This window comes from Aquila chrysaetos, chromosome 1 (assembly GCF_900496995.4).
Source record: "Aquila chrysaetos chrysaetos chromosome 1, bAquChr1.4, whole genome shotgun sequence".
NCBI lineage: Eukaryota > Metazoa > Chordata > Aves > Accipitriformes > Accipitridae > Aquila > Aquila chrysaetos.
In genome coordinates this window covers 45684065-45706249 of record NC_044004.1, presented here as the reverse complement: position 1 = coordinate 45706249, position 22185 = coordinate 45684065, and the positions used below count along the sequence as shown (strand labels likewise).

Sequence of the window (22185 nt, the reverse complement as noted above, 5' to 3'; positions counted from 1 at the left end):
GTGACAAAAATTAAAATAATTTAATAAACATAAACCACTAATCACAGAAACGTTGATGAAAGAGGGAGTGCAAACTTATTTGCTTGATTAACATTTTATAATGAAAATTTATCATTAATCATATCATAAAATGTAGTTAAAATGCAGAAAATTAGTTGTGTATTCATTACCATTAATGTTCATTCTGCAGTGGGGGTACTTTATTACTATATAGTAACTTAAAAAAAAGTAATTAAAGGAATTATTGTCATTAAAGATAACATTTCATTGAGAGAGGTACCAAGATAATTATTTCTACCACGTTGTTAAAACATATACAAGCTATGGTAGTTAAAGAACAACTTATTAGCTTCTATTAATACAACAGCTTTAATTACAAGAAATCTGAATTATACATGTACAGAAACTTCATATTCATGGATGAAATAGTAGCATGGTCACTGCCAGAGAGAGCAAGTGCACATACTGCACAAGACAATTTGGTAAACTATTCTCAGAACGAATTTGATCAATGACATTATGCTGAACATTTGTGTTTCAAAAAAGTTTCACAGAACCAGACTTCATCAGACTCTCAGCAACTGCAGTACAACTGCAATTTAAACTAAAAATGCATGCAAAGCAGAAGCAACATTTATACTTGTAAAGCTATTCTGTTAAGTAGCAGTAAGCAGGGCCTTGCTTACTACAGTAAGGAAGAAAGAATGAGCAAAAAGTGATTCATTTTCCTGTTGCTCTTGTCAGAACACTACCACAGAGAGCTTCGTAATTTAATATTTACAACAGGATTCTTGCACTGGTATTCTGCATACACAGCTCAGTCTTGTTAGAGATTGCCACCATTTATGGCAGCAAATTCTGGGAAAATAATATGCGACAGGTTGTTCTTGTATCAATTAATGCATCACATGAATATAAGATTGTGTGAAGGAAACAAGATGCAGACCAAGGTGGCTAGGCAGAAATAAGGAAAAATATAAAGCTGTTGGAAGTTTTTGGAATTAATGACATTCCCAGGATTAGGTATTACTAGATATTGCAGTCTTAGAGTAAGCCTTACAGGCTTCTGGAGTAAACTTGAAGAAGTCTTATGAAAAGGACCCAACAGTATTTGGGAAACCTAGATACAAGAGTGAAAGATTTGTTTCATTAAAAACAAAACAACAACAAAAAACCCAACCACAGAGTGGGGGTGGGAGGAACTGTGAAATCAGCTGATTTGGTTCTTGGTTTGCTGATTTAGATCCCTGAGGAATACAAAGAACAATCATGGCAAACCCAGGAAGGGGAGTATGAAGCAGTTGTTCCTCTGTGCGCAGGAAATTACAACCCCTCAAAGCAAAGGGGAAGCAGAGAAGAAATAAAGATATGCCAAAGTTCCACATCATCTTGTCTATGCCTATATACTTTTAAGGAAAAATATCTCCAGACCAGGCTTCAACAAAGCATGCACTTTCTTCTATCCACAGAAGTTCTACACAAAGGCTAATCCACAGTTTTTCTATTTAGGCATGTCTGACTGTGCATTGAAATGAATCACCTACATGTGTTGGTAGGGCACGTACCAGTCTTAAAGGCAGCCTTGGACCATGTAAAGCAGAGCAGACAAAGCCTTTGTCCTCAAGGCAAAACAATTGCTCTGGCCTAAAGTTACAGTCTAACTCCTAATGTTCTTCTGTACCAACTGACTTGAAGTAGCTTCATGCTATTGTCACAGTAACATTGTATACACCAAATGTATACACCACGCATTACATTCTACAAAATAATACTTCTTTTCCAAAATAGGCAGAGAGAGAAAGATTAATGTATTTTAAAAGCAACAATTCTTCTTGTAAAATTGTTCATGATTCATGTGGATGCATTTCCTAAAACTGCTGCCTAGAGTAAAACACAGTGGGCAGCAGGCTGCAGGTAGCTCCCAAGGGAAATAAGCACCCTAGAGTTAGGCCTATGTGCCCTAATTACTATTGCAGTTGAAAAGAAGCTGAGATGTAGTTTTGATTTTTACCCTATCTTTAAGTTCAAGGATTCTCATTTCACTAAATCATTACTTTTTAGTAGGATTGTAAAGTTTTCTATTGTCCTTTTATTTCTGATGTAAGATCTTGTCCAAGAGAAATCTTAAGGATTCTACGGGCCAGATAATCAGTAGGCAAAGGCCAAATACAGTCTTTCCTTCATTTTACTGAAGCAGAGAAGGGCCTGTTTTCCAAATCCTGTCTTTTTTAAAATGGAAAAATCAGACAAAATCTTCATGTTGACTTTAAGGATCAATTCTTCCACGGGCTGTTACCTTCTATACACACACTGCTTTCATTAGGACAACTGTCCTAAAACAACTGGCCACAGTTCTGAGCTAAATAGGGAAAAAAAAAAAAAAAACCAAACCAACAAATCAACAGAACATGCATAGAAGCTTACTCTGGGTAAATTTTTTAGGCAGCTCACTCTTACAGAAACACAATGTAACTATAGCTTCTTTAATATGATGACTTCATACTTTGTTCTTTGATGACAGACCAAATCCATGTTAAATTTATAAGCAGTTTCATTGCACGTGACAGAAAAAAGTTCTACCAATTTTATATGGCTGTGCAGTGTTGCTGTTTTTATAATGCTTTCATCATTAAAACACTTAATGCATGGTTTAAGCAGTGGAAGAAGTATATACTTTTGCACTGAAGCATGTCCCACTACAACCAAAACCAGCTTATAAACTGAAGATTGTATAAGCCAATTTATGTAGTTCAAATCCAGGCTACAAGTCTCCTTAGTGAAGTTGGAGGAGCTATGAATGCTACATAAATGATGGCTACACAGAAGTAGATTACTGCTATTTGTGCATATTTTGAATTAAACTTTAAATGCTCAGACGTTCAGTGTAGAATTACTTTCTCATGTATAGACAGCATAAATCATACTTTCTTCCAGGCTACCAAGAAAGAAATAACACAGGACTGTTGATAAGGTGCTGTAGATAGAATCATAGAATCGTTTAGTTTGGAAAAGACCTTTAAGATCATCGAGTCCAACTGTCAACTCAACAGCACCATGCCCATTAAACCATGTCCTGAAGTGCCATGTCTATGTGTTTTTTGAACACGTCCAGGGATGGTGACTCAACCACTTCCCTGGGCAGCCTGTTCCAATGCCTGACAACCCTTTCAGTAAAGAAATTTTTTTCTAACATCCAACCTAAACCTCCCCTGGTGCAACTTGAGGCCATTTCCTCTCGTCCTATCACCAGCCACCTGACAGAAGAGACCAGCACCCACCTCACTACAACCTCCTTTCAGATAGTTGTAGAGAGCAATAAGGTCTCCCCTCAGCCTCCTTTTCTCTAGGCTAAACAACCACAGTTCCCTCAGCTGCTCCTCATAAGACTTGTGCTCCAGGCCCCTCACCAGCTTCGTTGCCCTTCTCTGAACACGCTCCAGCAACTCAATGTCTTTCCTATAGTGAAGGGCTCAAAACTGAACACAGTACTCGAGGTGCGGCCTCACCAGTGCCCAGTACAGGGGAACAATCACCCTCCTAGTCCTGCTGGCCACGCTATTTCTGATACAGGTCAGGATGCCATTGGCCTTCTTGGCCACCTGGGCACACTGCTGGCTCGTATTCAGCCAGCTGTCAACCAGCACCCCCACGTCTTTCTCTGCTGGGCAGCTTTCCAGCCACTCTTCCCCAAGCCTGTAGCGCTGCATGGGGTTGTTGTGACCCAAGTGCAGGACCCAGAACTTGGCCTTGTTGAACCTCATGTGATTGGCCTTGGCCCAATGATCCAGCCTGTCCGGATTGCTCTATAGAGCCTTCCCACCCTTGTGCAGATCAACCCTCCCTCCCAACTTGGTGTCATCCACAAACTTACTGAGGGTGCACTCAATCGCCTCGTCCAGATTATTGATAAAGATATTAAAGAGAACTGGCCCTAATACTGAGCCCTGAGGAACACCACTTGTGACCGGTCACCCATGATGAATATACTTATCTCATATAGCTCATAAGCTAATCATATTCAGCATATATATTTATTTTGAAATTCTCTGAGGATACTCCAGATTTGAGGAGACAAAGAAGGGGGAGAGAGATCTCCAAGAGGTAATATTTTAGCATACTGAGTTATCACTGGAAGTTCTAAGGGACAGTATTTAATGGTTATTCTATTATCTTCCCCCTCATGTAGCTCCTAAAAACTCCAGGTACTCTCACAATTACTGAAAAGTGTTATGTTTCCTGACAATATAGTGTTATTTTTTTCCTCCGAAAAAACCACTACAGATGGATCTTAGCTGCACAATTCCCACTGACATTAATGGAAGTAATTTGCCTAAAACCCCTATTCATTTTTTAGGGTTGGGTTGAGGTTTTTTTGTTTGGTTTTTTGGTTTGGGTTTTTTTTTTTTTTTTTTTTTACATTTCAGAGATGTTTTTTAAGTGTAATTTTCTAAAGTGTAATTTTCTAAAAACCACATAATGTGCATTGCATTTTATTATTCAGACTGTCTGAGGCTCATTCAAATCTTATCTTTCCTCTTTGCAAATTTTTATCTAGATAAAAGAAAATCTGCAGGAAGAATGACAATTAGAGAGTATAGATATGAGAGCGTCAACATCAATTACCTTCTTACAATCCAGGATTGCAAGTAATATTTAGTCTGTGTTAGGACATAATTATGGGTAAAACTGTAGTATATTTACCAATATTGATTAAAACCAATATGCTACAGAATTTCAAAGAATAATATTTTGTTTCTACCATTCATTTTACTGAGGCAGATAAGCTAGTGTTGCAAAGGGAAAGAGAAGTTCATGATATGAGTATTAATCAGTTGCACCTGCCCTTTTGAAAAGTGTTCAACTCTATATTTGAGGAATACATTCATTTTAACCAGAGATTTGATGAAAAGTTATGCCATATTACCCACCATGTGACATTTAGGAAATAGAAAGTAAAATTAAGATGATATTTTTTTTTTCTATTGAATCTTAGAAAATTCAAAATTAGCTCAGTATTTGATTCTTGAATTTAAACTAACTTTTCAAAATGAATTATGAAGTAAAGCTATATACACTACAGATATACCAACAATTGGTTACAGTCTCCTCACTATAAAGTAGGCAATGTATTATAAAGCTTTCAGTTATTTCCTCTTGGAGTTCATGTTGGAAGCAAGTAGCTTTAACAACAACAACAAAAAAAAAAAAAAAAAAAAGGTGCAGAGAGCTGCAAAAACAATTCAGTAAACATCTGAAGTCCTGATCTAATTGATAATAGTGTATTTTTTAATTATATTTCCTTCTCTCTCTATATAAAACAAGACATCTATTTTTCTTCCCTGCCCTAGACTGATACTAGTAGACACAGCTAAAATAGGGTTTGTTTTTAATAATAAACTATGAATAATGTCTTGCAAACATTGCCTTGTACGAAACCAAAGACTTTCATTGCATTTTATCTAATGATGGAGTAGATATCAGGAAGTAGTCATTGCAAGGAGAAGACAGATGCACCCAGATGATAAACTCTGTTCTTTACTAATTGTTAATAATATACCATCAAGGAAAATAATTTGAAAATATTAAGGTATAGGAAGTATTTGAAGACTCAGTAAATTTTTTGGAAGGCATGCTTTACTCAATGCCTCAGTTGTAGGAAGAATGAAGGAATACAGAAATAAATGGGAGACCTTTATATGGAAAGTCAGACTAGCTAATGCAATGGTTTCTCAGACCTTTAAAAAAACCCCACAAACTATCAATTGCAGTGGGATTGGTCTTTCACAATTTTTAGGATCAGCTTATTGTAATAGAGTAGTTGCTATTAATTTTAACATACTTTTTTATCCAGTAGAATTGTTACATCAAATGATGTAACACCAAATAATGTTAGATATACCAACAAAGTTGAATAAATTCTATTAAGATAATGTAATATTAATTCTGTATTACTTGTATTGATGTATGAGTATAATCCTCAGGTAAGAGTAACAGAAATTAATAGCATTTCTCTGAACCACTCTAGAGAAGGGAAGATTGTGCTGGTGCCTCAGGAAAGTGATAGACCTTGGTTTGGATTGTTTCCATGGGAAGAGGGGACATAGAAGGAATAAGCTTGTTAGATTTTTCTTATTTCAAATTAATATTTTGTTACAATGCATTGAGTAGGGGAATTCAATTGCAAGAAGTTATTTGATAGAATTAACAATGAACATTAAGCAGATGTTATTAATATCATGCAATGTTAAAGAAATATTTATTACTATTATACTTAGTTCATATAAATGTACTGTTCATACACTGCATTTTTCATACATTACATGTTCATTTATATGAACAGTATAAATGTAGCATAGTTAATAAACTATATTAAATGAAAACTTAAAAATGCCGAAGAGCTATAAAGACATGTAAAGTGAAACAATAATCTCTTGCTCATTTCTTGCATCACTTTCAACAAGGTGAAATAGTAACTTCTTTTAATTATTAAAGTTTGAGAGACCTTTGTTTTGACTTTTATGATTTAGGCTTTAACCTTCCGTGTTCATAAAAGCATTTAAGCATAGTCATATCAATGCATAACAACCAAATAGAAATAATTAAGACATCTTTTAAATAAGCTGTCATTAGTCTCTCCATTTTCTTTGTGTGTCAGGCCTGAGCAGAGCTACCAAAACCTTTAATGTTTTCAGTGGGTATCTTAATGCTTAGCCCCATTATTTGAAAGGCAAATAAAACCAGTGTTTTGGGGTTGGGTTTTTTTGCAAGTTGTTTTGTTTTGGTTGGTTGGGGTTGGTTTTTTTGTTGTTGTTGCTGCTGCTGCTGTTTGGTTTTATTTATTTATTTATGGAAAATAAATCTGAAACTGAAATACATCATATTCCCTTAGCTCCTGGTTAAAGGTATTTGAGCACACTGATAGATGTAGTGTTCTTCTCTGGTAAGATTTACCATGGAATCAGTTATCAGAAACAAATAGAATGCCCTGAGCTGGACTACTTATATGATCCCACCAGCAAATATGAAAGAGGAAGAGTAGAAATAAGATGTCATGACAACTGTTGTAATCTACATGGAGTCACCCCACCCAGAACTGGAGGCATTTTAAGGTGAGCATAGAATACTTCAGTAACAAAGGTCCACAAGGTAAGAGGACAGAAGTCAATGAGACTTTCTTACTGATATTTTGCTTTATAAACAATGGAGATAAAGTCACAGAGTTTTCCAGTTACAAAACTCTCAAAAGGAAAGGCTGCTGAAGAAAGCTATATCAAATATACCTAAACGTAATACACATAAGCACAGATGTATGTTTCTTACCATGGCTCCTTTGCAAAGCTTTCAAATGAAAAAATTTAAACTGATCAGGAAAATAAATGCTAGAGAAATAGCTTACACATTTTGATAGCAAATACTGTTACTGCAAGATAAAAAAAGCCATGGTTCACATGAAGTACAGATGGGTTGTTTAACATGACATCTTGGTAACACGAGATTAGGACAGTTGATATTGTAAAAACAAACAAACAAAAAAGGTATAGTAGCATTTCATCAAATATGGTTTTATCCAAAAAAATACCAGATTTGTGCTCTCACTGCACATCACATTCTCAGTAAAATTATCACAGCTCAAAATTACTACTGAAAAAATAATCAGGACAAATTAACCAATGAAGAAGAAAGAGTTAAAACTAGCAAGACATTTTCTTAGTGTTAAAAAGAGGTCATTTTTTCTGAACTTGGTTTTCTACCACACAAAGTATAGGACTGAAAGTCTTAAGGAAGTTTTAAAATATAGATATTGAAAAGAGACATGGATGTAAGACCTAATATTTAGTCAATCTAATTGCAGCCAATTTAAAATTAGTCTAATTGTACACAAATATTGTACTCTAATTTTATACTCAAGCCCAATGTAATTAACAGTTTTCTTACAAAACGTTATTGCTATATGTCAATGCTGCATTTACTCACTTGGGAATATATCACTGTATAGATGCACAGTATAATGATGTTTAAAACAAATGTTTAAAGTACATAATTATTTTAATTTAAAAACAGAATTTAAATAGCTAATTAGAACCAGAAAGGTGAAAAAATGAACCATAAACTAAATGGATCGTTATTTAGTTAAAAAATGAGGCTGGGGTACAACCCAGTTTGTCTGCACACCAATAAAACTATTATACACCATGTTCATTATTTAATAATATTTGTATATTGATTTTTGCATATAATTTTTACATTATAAGAACTGTCTATGCTACAGGATATGACTTTCATTTTAATGAACCAAGATAACAAAGGTTAATAAAGATAATAAAAGTCTATATCTTCTAGGTAATGAAAATAGCTATTCAACCCTTGGGAAAAAAGACTGAGAAAAAGAAGCACTGGAAAAGAATAAAATAAAAAATTTGGCTGATAGAAAAAAAAATGAAGAGAGATTGAACTATATACAGAGTAGTCTTGAGGATCTGAAGAATAAGAGACATCAAGGAAGGCATGGAAAAGAGCTGGATCTCCTAAACTTATGTAGCAACATACACGTCAAGAATCTGACCTCCTTCCTGATCTTAGAAATCCAAACTGCACAAATTTGAGCAGGAGCAAAGCATCCCAAGCAATATATAAAACAAATCTCTTCTGGTTTTGTTTTGCTACTACCGTGATTGCAATTTGTGATGATGATTTGCCATTGGAATAGAATATGAAAAAACATACTAATCAAGAATCCAAAATGATAGCCGGTATAGACCGTGTTTGCATCAACTCCCAAACAGCAGAAAGGCCCAAAATCCATTGACTTACCTATTCAGAGGCTAACTGGAAATCCTCTTCCTAGAAAGCAATGTGAGGCGGCCAAGCTGAGTACTGTAGGAGATAATTACACTACCACCATATACCACTACTTTGTATTTTATTCTTTGTTGCCAAGCTGACACGTGAAATTAAAAAGGCAATGGTAATCAAAGGTAGATAATACATGTGGATCTCATCATGCCTTAAAATAATTGGGTGAGATTAATATTTTCCACAGTGGTGATTTTCAGTAACAGGAACACAAAAGATAGGTACAGCAAGAGGTTCAGTGCAATAGTAAAGATGCACCTTTTCTCCCTCACTAGCCCCATAGATTTGACTAAGTTTATAGCGAGGTGTTGCTAATGAGTTAGCAATGGAAGCATCAGCAGGCAGCATGAAGAACTTCTTCACGCTTGCCTTAATTCCAGACTTTGACATCCCTTTTCTCCCTCCACAATGAATGACTCATTGGAAGAAGGACTATAGAAGAAATTTTACAGAGAGATTTTACAGGCAACTTTCCTAAGACTTTTTCAAAAAATGCTTTGAGCATGTAGTGAGAGAGAGCAAAAATAACATGTTTAATTGATATCAGTTTATTAATATACAATGATTGTAATGGGACTTAAAAAAAAATTAGCCAAGTCTTTTGAATGCTGTTGCCCACAGGAAAAAGCAGATTAGAATGCAGAACATACTCCCTCTCCCTGAGAAAAGCAAAATAAAATAAAAAGTTTCACAAGACTTCTTGACTACAGTTAGTCAAATTATTAAGGGGGAAAAAAATAGAAAAAGTGAGTCTTGTTACTTAAATCAAATCCTGCAATTTGCATAGGACATAGATACTGTGTTCAGGGAGCCTCAGAAGGAAGAAAATTCTCTTGTTACCTTAGAGCTGAGAGCAGCATTGACATGCTCAGGAAAAGCTCTGTTCTTAGTTCTCAGAATTCACTGCTGCATCTTAATGCAATAGATTTTTTTTTACCCTCTCTCTCTCTCTCTCGGACACAGGATTTTAGAAGATCAAATTTTATGACTTCTCAGATCCTGCAGGTGTTTGGACTTTCCAGATAAACACTGTGAACTATAAACTTCAGGTTGTTTGGAGACCAGGTCACACAAGGAAAGCTCAGGTTATTTTTGAATCCTGAAGTACTACTTTCTGTGTATTTCTTTCTTGGCTATGATACCCTAAATGAAAATTAAACCATCGAACACTCAGCCTGTCTGTATTTTACAGGTGTTTTATTATAACACAGAACGTGCTATTAGTTGAGGGAGAACATTTTATAACCTTTGGGCAAAAACCTAAATGCAGGGCATGTATTCCATGCTTTGTGCTTATACGTTCATATTTGTCTTTAATAAACTGGGAGAGCATGCTTATGCCACTATATGTTTTTCTCTTGCTTTGTTTCATTCATTCAAAGTCGTTGCCTAAACACCTCTAAACTGGACCTAATTCTAATCTAACACAAACAGCTCTGAACTGACCTAATCCTGAGGCCTAAATTAACGAGAATCAGAGTTGAACTGCCTAACTTAACAGCAAACAGCAACAGTAAGAAGGGAGGGAGAAAGAAAAAGGGAAAGAGGTAATTTTTTCACAGGAAGTTAAAAGAAATATTTTAGTCTGGAGAGGTAACACAGACAGGAGTGGCTGTTGCACATCTGACTCAGATTGCATTAGCCCTTTGGTAAAACAAGACAAAATAAGCACAAGGCTGGAAAGAGTTTGAATCAATACAGCAAAATCAGTTGTTAGAAGATGTCCATGAAAGCTGTTAAAAACAAAGCATGTCCCCTTTGCTGTACCCTCTGTATCCACCTGCTCAGTTGTACAAAAAACTCTTTCCTGACTGAAGCTCATGCCCAGGCCCAGGCCCAGACCAAATTCCAAACTTCCTCAATTCTTCCCTCTCTCCTTTACCCAGATTGCCCTGACTGTTGCTCCTCCTACCCCCTCCCACTCTGCTGAGCCAGTGCTTGCTCCTAGTTAGGCATTACAACCCTGACTATAATGAATGTAATGGTCTTAACTCCATAAAATCAGAACTGGGCCTAAGTAAAAGGTATGCAGGTGATGATGACTAAATTAGCAATCTTCACTGATTGTCCCTTGAGACTAAAGCCAAACAACTCCCTAACCAGAATGGTACCTTTCACAATGAGGCACTGTTTTTAATATTACTCCCTACTAAACCATGTGAATCACCTGGCTTGCAGAGGAGGGTTGTGCGTGCATGTGTTAGATACACAGATTTGGCATGCTCTAGAATATACATATGAATGTACAGGCTATATTCCATATTTCTTAGCCTCTTACAGAGAATCAGAAACCAACAGTCAGCATTCTGTTGGCTGCTGCCTGCCTGTGTACCTGGAAATCTCAGAGCATACACTTTTTCACTGAAGACATAGCATAAACATTGCTCTCTATCAGAGCTGTGCAAATTACAAGAGGAAAATTCATTAGCATGCTGGAAATACTTCCTAATGATTTCAGGTGGGAACCTAGGTATTAACAAATTTCTTGCGATACTTCAGCAGCAATGCAAAAAGACTCCCAAATGGAAAGTCCCTTACAAACTTTTCCAGTGTTTTGACAAATGAAGAACTAAGGATTAAGTGGCATAACAAGAAATTCACATGCTATTCAGACATATCCTAATATTTTTTAGCATAACCATGTAAGTGTAAGCCATGGCAGTTTAACAAGGGAAGGGGACTGAAAATAAAATTTTCAAGAGTTCTTTGTAATACCCTTTCTCCGTTCTACTTCAAGCCAACTTATCTCTTACTGGTTTTGACTATTTCATATATAAACAATGCAGTCACACATTTGATCTTCGTGGCCATGATAATGATTATTATAATTCTAGTCTGGGACATAATTATAATTTAAGCATGAACTGCTGCAAGCTCTTAGACTTACATTTTATAAATTATTGCAGATTTTCTGTTGGAAAATTTACAGAAAAATAATCCTAATGCTTGAAAGTCAGCAGCTCATCTTAACTACTGGATATTAAAAATTCCACCATAATACTAGAGCAGTTCCAACTAATGTATAATAAAATTAGAAAACTGTTCAGAATGGAAACTTTTCATTAATACAGCCTATGATAAATTAGAAAGTCTGCTGAAGAATAGTCTGTTAATTCCTATAGATCAAGTTAAATACACACAAAAAAATTGCTACACAGTAAGAAATTGCTGCATATTTAAAGGATATAAAGAGCAAATTTGGGAAATCAGCAATATCCACAGCACTAGATCTAACTTTTGGTTATCATCAAAATATGGCAGCTTCAGACTGCTCTGACATTAGCCAAGGATACATTGCAATCCAGAATCAGAAGTTAGTTATCTATATACTTAAAGCATATTTTACTATGATTTTCTGCACACTTTTAACAAAAAAATGTAATATTGGAGACTAAAAAATAGTGGTTTCAATTGCCAGTGAAAATACTGATTTCTTAAATGCAGCACAATTATCTTCTCAGGAAAAACTGAATGCAGGCTCTCACACATTGCAGCACTGAAAATTTCTATCAATACTACCAATTCTCCTAGTTATTTCTACCAATAAAGAAGGATATGAGTTCCACACAACTGTGGCACAAGAATTAAATCAGCTATATATTCTATTCTATCTAAAGTAGCATGAGATATCCCCATTGTGATGGGTTGACCCTGGCTGGTTGCCAGGTGCCCACCAAAGCCGTTCTATCACTCCCCCTCCTCAGCTGGACAGGGGAGAGAAAATATAACAAAGAGCTTGTGGGTCGAGATAAGGACAGGAGAGAGATCACTCACCACTTACCGTCACGGGCAAAACAGACTCAACTTGGGGAAAATTAACTCACTTTATTACAAATCAACCAGAGCAGAGTAATGAGAAATAAAACCAAATCTCAGAACACCTTCCCTCCACCCCTCCCTTCTTCCCGGGCACAACTTCACTCCTGGCTTCTCTACCAACCCCCCCAGCGGCACAGGGGGACAGGGAATGGGGTTTACAGTCAGTTCATCACATGGTATTTTCTGCCACTTCATCCTCCTCAGGGGGAGGACTCATCACACTCTTCCCCTGCTCCAGCGTGGGGTCCCACCCATGGGAGACAGTCCTCCATGAACTTCTCCAACGTGGGTCCTTCCCACGGGCTGCAGTTCTTCACGAACTGCTCCAGCATGGGTCCTTTCCACGGTGTGCAGTCCTTCAGGAGCACACTGCTCCAGCGTGGGTCCCCCACGGGGTCACAAGTCCTGCCAGAAAACCTGCTCCGTGGGCTCCTCTCTCCACAGATCCGCAGGTCCTGCCAGGAGCCTGCTCCAGCACGGGGTTCCCACGGGGTCACAGCCTCCTTTGGGAACCCACCTGCTCCGGCATGGGGTGCTCCATGGGCTGCAGGTGGATATCTGCTCCACCATGGACCTCCATGGACTGCAGGGGGACAGCCTGCCTCACCATGGTCTTCACCACGGGCTGCAGGGGAATCTCTGCTCCGGCGCCTGGAGCATCTCCTCCCCCTCCTTCTTCACTGACCTTGGTGTCTGCAGGGTTGCTTCTCTTACATGTTCTCACTCCTCTCTCCGGCTGCCGTTTTTTCTGCCTGTCCCAACTTTTTCCTTCTTAAAAATGTTATCACAGAAGCGTTACCACTATCACTGATTGGCTTGGCCTTGGCCGGTGGCGGGTCCGTCTTAGAGCCGGCTGGTATTGGCTCTCTCTCGAACACAGGGGAAGCTTCCAGCAACTTCTTACAGAAGCCACCCCTGTAACCCCCCCCGCTACCAAAACCTTGCCACACAAAGCCAATACACCCATATAATTGTTAAAGTATCTGTCCACATATTTAATCTATGATAAATAATCTAAAAAAAAAAAAAAAACCCAAATGTATGGAAACTAAGAACACAGATAATGTCATCAGTGGAGGAGGATAATCACTTATTTGATTATTCTGTTACTGGAAAAATGTATGTTCATAGTCTTTTTTTGAATGAAACGTAGGTACACACAGAACCCCAAAAACTCATGAAGGCAATCTCTTAATTGGAAAATTCTCTAATGTCTAAACTGGAGCTTTAGGTAATCTTTTAGACCTCCCTAAAGAGCCAGGTGACTCACCTAGCAAAATGTGTTGGGACTTCCTAGTGATCTACCTGCATAGCTTGCTTTCCTCTGCAAACCAGGATGTGAGGAACCACAGAGTTCTGAATCACATCCCAACATAAACTTACCAAACAACCAAACTACACACTTCTTGGGCCTGAAAATTAATAAAAAGCTACAGGCTAAATAGCCTTGTATGGGAACAGTGGGGTGAAGATGTGGATAAATGATGTATAAAACAGTTAATAAAACATGATACATACTGTTAGCCCTTTGAAACAGATTGAATATTTCAACTGTCTTGAATTGAAAGTTATGCAAATTGAATTATTTGTTGCAGGTAAATGATAAATATCATTCAAGAGAGGTGGCTTCATTAACTATTGAAGATGTAGAGGGTTTTTGGAAGTTGGAGGGAGAGCTAAGGGACAGTACAAAGATAGGTAATATCAATGTTTTCCTAAGTAAAATGATTGCAAAAAGTTTTGAACAATGTACCAACCAAATTTGTTCTACAAATATTTGTTATCAAAACATGAAGAACTTCTCAATTTAATTCATCACACATTTTGCTATCAACCTATTAAAGCAGTGGATTAAGGAATATTGACTCTTTTTGGCTATCATGACATTCAGAGTTTCTAAAAGCGTTTTGTAAATCTTTTTTAAAAGACTTTGTAAAAAATTTTTTTTTTTCTAAAATGTTTTTCTGGAAATCTCTTCAAGCCTTTTTAAGTTTCATCAGTAAAATCTCACAACTATTAGGTTCAATATATAAATTGTAATAAAAATTAAAAGTAATTATGTTTTATTACATGTAATTATTAATTATGTATTATAATGAATCACAGAATGGTTGAAGTTGGAAGGGACCTCTGGAGGTCACCTTGTTCAACCTCCCTGCTCAAGCACAGTCACCTACAGCAGGTTGTCCGGGACCATGTCCAGACGGCTTTTGAATATCTCCAAGGATGGAGATTCCACAGGCTCTCTGGGCAATCTGTTCCAGTGCTCAGTCACACTCACAGTAAAAAAGTGTTTTCTTATGCATAAAGTTTTTCCCTATTTATAAAGTTTTTTCCTTATGCATGCTTTTCTTATGCGTTCAGATTTTCATGCATTCAGACTAAATGCCTACTTGTAATTTCCATGCATGAGGAGCTGAATTTGTTCATAATCCCTTTTACAACAACAAAACCTTTACAGTATGAATGCCTGTTCTCAGCATGAACACAATTAGTTTTTCAAGATAATACCTAAGTACCACCAGAATTGTTTTTACCTGCAGTCTGACATTCAGAGTTGCTCTGGTTGGACTACCATCCAAATTGGATAAATTCCCCTTTATTAGAACAAGAGCAATTACTTTTTTTTTTTTTTAAAACTTTGCAATCATAAACTTGCATACATATTGCTTGATCAAAGCAAATATGACTGCCAATATTATCTTCTGTTTGCAATAAGTATTTTACTCGCATAACTTAATCTAAGCACTTGATACATTAAGTGTTTGATTGAAGCAGAAAGTCTCCTTTACCGTATTATTTACATGTTTTGAATATGTGTATCTGTGCCAGAACTGGTTTTAAAAATTGACTTTAGGAAAGTTTTGCATTCCTAGGTTTTTTATACTAAACATATCCATAATAACAAAAGCTGAACTATAAACTAAACTATTTTTTATCTAGACATATTGCCTAGAAAAAAAACCCACCATGTTTTCTTTGTTTTTCAGAATAAATTTTTATTTCATGTTTTCATTATTCTTTTTCCTTTTCTTTATATTTTTTTCCTAGCATTCATTTTCTTTCCCTTTAATCGTTATCTTCTTTTAAAAATACAAAATCTATTTACAGAATGTGCGATTTGCTTCTTTTCTGTATATATGCATATTTTTATATGTTTTTCAAAGATATCTAAGGAATGAAAAATAGAGGAAAAGTCTCTCTACCTTTCATATGTATATATATGTGTATGCGCACACAGGCATATGTGTGTGTGTGATCTCCCCAATATTAAACTTGAAATGTTTATGACGGCCTATTCCAAGTATTATATGAGAGCTATCAGAGGATTAGAAGTATTATTAAGGAACAGCAACATACTATGAGTTCCACATACAATCACTGATGTCAGAGACCATCTAAATCTCAGAAATGATGTTCATTATACCTCATGTCCTGCCCTTGATTCTTCTGACATTCTTCATGGTTATGTTTTGGGGGTTTTTGGTACGTGTGATTTCTCTCTCATGTGGTTCTTTCCACAGTTTCATTACTAGTCTCTCTCATTCCTTCTAGATTTCAAAGTATTTTTCTTGTGCTATTTTGCTGTATATTGTTTAAAGCTGACAAACAGAAGTAAACTGATGAGACAAAGTTTCTGATTTTGCAAAATACTCAGTGTAAACACCTGCGTGCTTTTACAGTTATGTATTTACTTGGCTGGGGCCTGAAGCATTCTTTATTCTGATTGAACAACATTCCCTAGAGGATGCACAATTTTATAATGAAATGTAAATTTTAATATTTTATTTTCCATCTGTTAGAAACTTTCTATATTTAACCTAGATACTATATAATAATTAGCTAATAGGCAAATATTTTGCTTGTTTGAGAACTCAGTTATTAGTTCTTCCTCTTTATATGCTGAGAAAGAATCACATGATATTGGATGATTTTTTTCAAACTGAGGACCAAGAAGAAATAGCTTTCATATTTTATAAAAAATATTGAGATATTAAACTAGCCAGATCTTGAAATATTAATGGAAACTAACATTTAGAGTTTCTGACTGTAATTCAGGCTTTCTAGTTGAAGCACCCAGGTTCAGAAGAAGGGGGAAGATAAGTTTTTTTATCATCTTTGTTGGCCTGATTGTAGGCCCTATGGCTTCTCAGATGTTGCTCCCATGACTACCACACCAAGAAGAAACTAAGAAGTTGATCAGATCTATGCTAGCTTCAGACAGCCCATGGAGATACTACAGCCCTTTTCCTTGTTTTAGAGAACCATCACAGCAGTTTCCCTTTTACCTACCAGAAGAAGGGCAGGATTTGTTAGCTGAGAACTGTTTTGGGACTCCTGGATTCATGACAAAGGTGTAGCAGGTGGGCAAAATTTGAATGGGATATAGTGCTTGAAGCTGGGAAACCCAGTATCTCAGGAAACATCTGCATTATGCCACAGTTCAAAACTCCTAAATTCAGTGAGCACTGTGAATATCTACCTCACGCAGGGAAGTTTTTGTTGATCAATTAACTTCAACACCATGCTGCTCTGACAGGCAGTTCCCCTGTTTGCTGGTTGGTCTGAAATCCAGTGAGTACTGGGACATGTTGTTGCCTTAAACAGATGCTGACAGTTGCTTTAAGAGGCAGCCTCTCCTGGCTCTCTCTCTGAGTTTCTGTTGATACACATAATCTCTAGTTTGTGAAACTAGAACAGAGCTTAGCTCGCTATCTTTGAAAGTTTTCTGGGCTTTCAAATCAAAACAGCTCCTGTTTGCTTGTCAAATCAAGTCTATATTTTTGCAGGTGTCTTTATTGAAAAAGTTAATTTCTGAACATTACTCCAATAAACACAAACAAGACAAGGCTGGCATGTAATTTATCCCTTGGTCATGAAAGAAAAACCAGAAGTGCTAGAGAATAAACTGTACCTTGTGGCGTAATCTTACTAGGGGCTGATAAGGCCTAAAGTCGTATCCTTCTTTGGCTGGCCACCCGTCTGCTCCCAGCAAAATGCATCCAAGTAAAACAGTTGACCACCACATAAACATCTTTACAGGTCTGTTTCTGTCAAAATAAAATGTAAATGTTCAGTGACAGACTGCAATATTATTTTGGCACAAGTCATATCATAAAAGTTTACAATACTGATATTCCATTTGTGGACTTGAATAAATATAGTTGAAATAAGGTAATCCATCTGGCACAACAGCAAAAAGAAAAAGAAAAAAAAAAGGTAGTAGTTCAGCATACAATTATGCACAGTTACAGATCTTGTCCATTTTCATCTGCACTCTGTCCGTAAGTTTGTCATCCTGCAGTCATCGTAACAACCTAGTTTGTGCTGATTGCAACGTTCTGGTATATTTTAAACCAGGTTACCAAAAAATTACTTTCTATTTGAATGAACAAAAAACTTGATTTTTCCAGACAAAACTGGACTGGTTTGATGAGCTAGTCCTACATTATCCAGCTACTGTGATACATTAAGGTGTGACCCATTAGAACTAAAATTAGGATATTAGATACTGATATTAGAAAGGGAGATATACGACAATCTGGAAGAATGCACAGAACTGTTTCTAATGTTAAAGGCCTTGACAAAATTATGTTCTGAAATTTATGAGAAAATCCTTGCGGGAGATGCTGAAAAAAATCATAGACAATCTGTGTCAGAGCTGCTTTTGATTGGACAAAGACATTATAACTTCATAAACATAAGATCAGAAATATGGAAGGCCTATAACAAATTATACTCACAGATTTCATAGATACATATGGCATGAGAGTTTCCTTACATGGTTCCTAATGGACCTACAAAAGTGCATTTTCTAAGTGGTTTCAGTACCTATTGGAGATTTTCCATATTTATTACTGATATTCAGCATCTGTGTTGAAACTATCATGCTAAACAGACAACACAGAAAACTGATCCTAATCACTTTGAGACATGTGCAAGTCATTCTGTTTAGTCTATATTATTTAGTCCTGTAGTATGGGGGAGAGATGAACAACTTCTATGCAGGCTGACTTATGCATGAGTGTTGATTTTTTCCCTTTGTACCCTGCTTCTAATGCACTTACCCTGCTAACATAGAAATCTCTAATAAGAGCAAAGATATACATGAGTAAGTACAAAATGTTGTAAGTGTGCCCTAAGAGCCCAGAGTGTGTACAGAATGTTAAAGTCTTGCCTAACATTTCCTTTGTTATAGAAAATCAGCTGAGCATAAAATGTGAACAAATTGGGGATCACCTATTATCCTGTATCATTTACAGTCATGCTCCTGGCAATACTGTTACACAAACTGTGGTTTTGACTCCTATCAGTCTTCATACAGCAGTAGTCCTCACAGTCACCTGAAGGCAGGGACTGCATAGAATTAATTCCTGTGGAGATGTCAAAGGTATTAAATGGACTCTAGCCTTACCTCTATTCACAGTTTCAGTAATCAAATCCTGCATAAGTCTGCTACCCTTCTTTGGGGACTAGTCTACCAAACTTGGTAAAACCACTTAACAGTTGCTGTCTGTTTCATTCTCATTCCAGCTGACTTTTACCAGCCTGCATAGATTTCATACTTTTAACTCAAACTCAAGCTTGAGATTAATATACCATACTACTTTGACACCACCTATCTTTTGTTCCACAAAACCCAATCTCTTTCTGGGTCTCCCTATTAATCAGATTTAAGATTTCTTCTCATTTATCACTACTTATTCCAACAGTTCCCACTTCAAGTACCTTTTTTGGTACTCCAGCTTTTCTAATATACACAGTAGAGGTATCTCTCCTAGGAGATCTCTTGCAGAATATATTTAGCACTGAATGATTTGAAAAAAAGACAATGACCTCTATTACAGAGAGATATTTTACATAAATAACTTAAGGCTTGTTCTTTTACACCTGTTCCATAACTGGATATTAAAGTGGTGATAAAAAGTGACACAGTGAAAAAGTTTTCCTGGGTTCCCCTCATACTTCCACCAAAAATGAACTACTAATCAGGTGTTCCGGTCAACCTTTACTATGGGGTTATTACAAAAAAAAAATCTATCTCACTGACTTGAAACACCGGAAAAGATTATTTCAGAACTCTGAGAATTAAAGTATGTCGTGGAATGGCATTTTCCTTCACTGTCTCTGTGTTAGTTCACAGTATCACTGTTATTGGAACAATAAGTCCATTACAAGGGGAAAAAAAAAAAAAAAGAAGAAAAGAAAAAAAAAAAGAAATAAGAAAGATCAGAATCTTGACTTTTAATCTCAAAGAAAACACCCCTTTATTTGTGTTTGTTGAAAAAAAGTTTTTGAAAATAGTTTACTGTTGACTTTCAAGGTCAGAATCAGATTAGTTTAGCAGTTATGCATGCTAAAACTAGCTATGCACACTTGAACCTTTGTCCCCTTTGTGCACTTGTGGAATATCTCTCTGTACAATGAAAATTAGGTTGGAGAACAGTCATTTCACAGAAGACAGTAAGGGCAGCCACATTCCACCACCCTCCCATCTAAGCTGCATATATTTTAGCCTCATGTGGTATAAAAGAATAGAGTCCTTATAGTTTTGAAGATTTTTTGACCTTGAAAGGCTTCTCCTTTGTACTTGTCCAAAAGAAGAGAAAATTATTACATGCTCAGTTTCTGACTTCATTGCCTGTTACTTGGATGAACACTTAAAATGTAAATTAAAGAAGTCAGCTCTTTGGACAGATGCCACCTAAAATCCCCAAAGTATGTAGGGTATCTGCAGTTATTATTTGCCTTTTTAAAAAATTAAAAAATCAAATTTTTTTCAAAGTATCATAAATTTTCTATTGAAGTTATTGCATAACTTAAGTGGCTATTTACTTTAAAACTACTACCAAAAAGCACAGTTCTCCTTAAAACAATGCTATTAAGTCTTTATTTTAAGAAAGACTTATATCATTAAAGAGTTGAATTAAAGAGAAGGAATAAAAAAAGAATTTTCAAAGCTTCATTACAACTCCAGATTTTGTTGCTGCGTATAGGCAAACAGAAAGAAATGAGGTATCAACTGTATATATTCATGATACCTAAAATAACTTGCTGTTTATTTCTATTTGGAGGTACAGCACAAATGGTAAGTAAAGGATTTTTGTACATTTCTTTTAATGGTTATATTATCAAACAATCAGAAATTTTGTTTTTAAAGGATGCTTATACCATGCACTCTGGGGCCAAATGATGTATTTCTGAACTCAGATTTGCATTACTGATCTAGATCTTGTTTACTCATTAATTATAACCTGACAGAATTTGATGTTTCAGTGTTTGGATAACATTCTTCTATGTATTTAACTTAATGAATTACATATTTGTATAGCAGTTACTTTTAAGTTTTTTTATTATATTACTACTTTTATTTTCACTTTTATATTTTGTTTGTTTCATCTTGGACATAATGAGTTTTAAGCTGTCAGAAATTTTTTCACAGATCAAATTTGAATATATGAATGACTTCAGTTACTTAGCAAGCTTTTATTATGTGTGCAGGATATTATATAAAATAATATGTCTTTCACAAGAACTGCAGATAAGTGGAGTTAAGGAATTTCAGGGTCAAAAAATGGTTAATGCAGTTAAATCTTATAATCAAAACTATGTTTCACAGGACAATGCTGAAAATCAAAGATTTTAAGCATTATTAACACAGATTTTAATAAATATTTTAAAGAGTTCTACAAATATAGAGCTCCTGAGTACAAGCAACTTAGTTTTTTTTGCATTTTTCTGCTATCACAGTTTGGAAAATTGGAAAAAAAAGTTCTATTTTAATCTTCTAGATAGTATATTTATTTCTGAGAACTTTGGAAAGGGGGCATGGGGGAGGTGTGTACACCTTAATCAAGGATAAATAAGGCATTAATCTCACTTTCTGTCTCTCAGGGAACTTGCCACAAACTGAAACTTAGGATCTGAATTAAGCAGCTGCACAGCCAGAGAAGATAAAGGAGAGACCAGCTTTGAAAGAAACATTCCGAGAAATAAGCAAGTGTTATTCAATTATATTTGACAATTTCAGTGAAATGCTCTTGAACAGATATTTTTCTTCCTGGGTTTGTCACATCACTGAGGCATCACCCAGAAAGCAGTAGTAGTGAATTAGCTTGTGCTGTGAAAGTTGTGAAATCAGATTGTCAGGCAGATACATTCCTGACCTTTACCATTTTTCCAGTGATGTGTTTGTTCATGCAACATACTTGAGTAACTATAAGCTCCACATATTAGAATACAGCTCTTACATACCTGTAAGGATTTCAAGATAAGACAAGATAGTAAATTACATGTTGATTAATATCATTGTAGTCTGCCATTTTCTAGAGATCTCAGTTGAGTATCATCTGACATCTTTTGGTCTTCCAAAATTATTTAAGTTATTTCTAAGCCCTTGCAGAAACAAGAAGTAGTTCCACCCTATATTTTCACCCCTTTAATGTTTAAAAGTTCTTTATCCTGTATGTTTATTTTTAACTGTCATTTAGGAGTTATTAATCAAAGTGTATC

At 36.0% G+C, this 22185-nt stretch overlaps 1 protein-coding gene across 4 annotated transcripts in view; it reads right to left on the bottom strand.

The window, feature by feature from the left end:
• The window catches only part of FSTL5 (follistatin like 5), a 335945-nt gene that overhangs the window by 290589 nt on the left and 23171 nt on the right, over positions 1–22185 (bottom strand). For all 4 annotated transcript variants that reach the window (XM_030015397.1, XM_030015404.1, XM_030015388.1 and 1 more), the window contains one exon: positions 17588–17723. In XM_030015397.1, the coding sequence (XP_029871257.1) occupies positions 17588–17707 (120 nt within the window). In that variant the 5' untranslated portion in view covers positions 17708–17723. Of the gene's footprint in view, positions 1–17587; positions 17724–22185 lie in introns of those variants that run through there.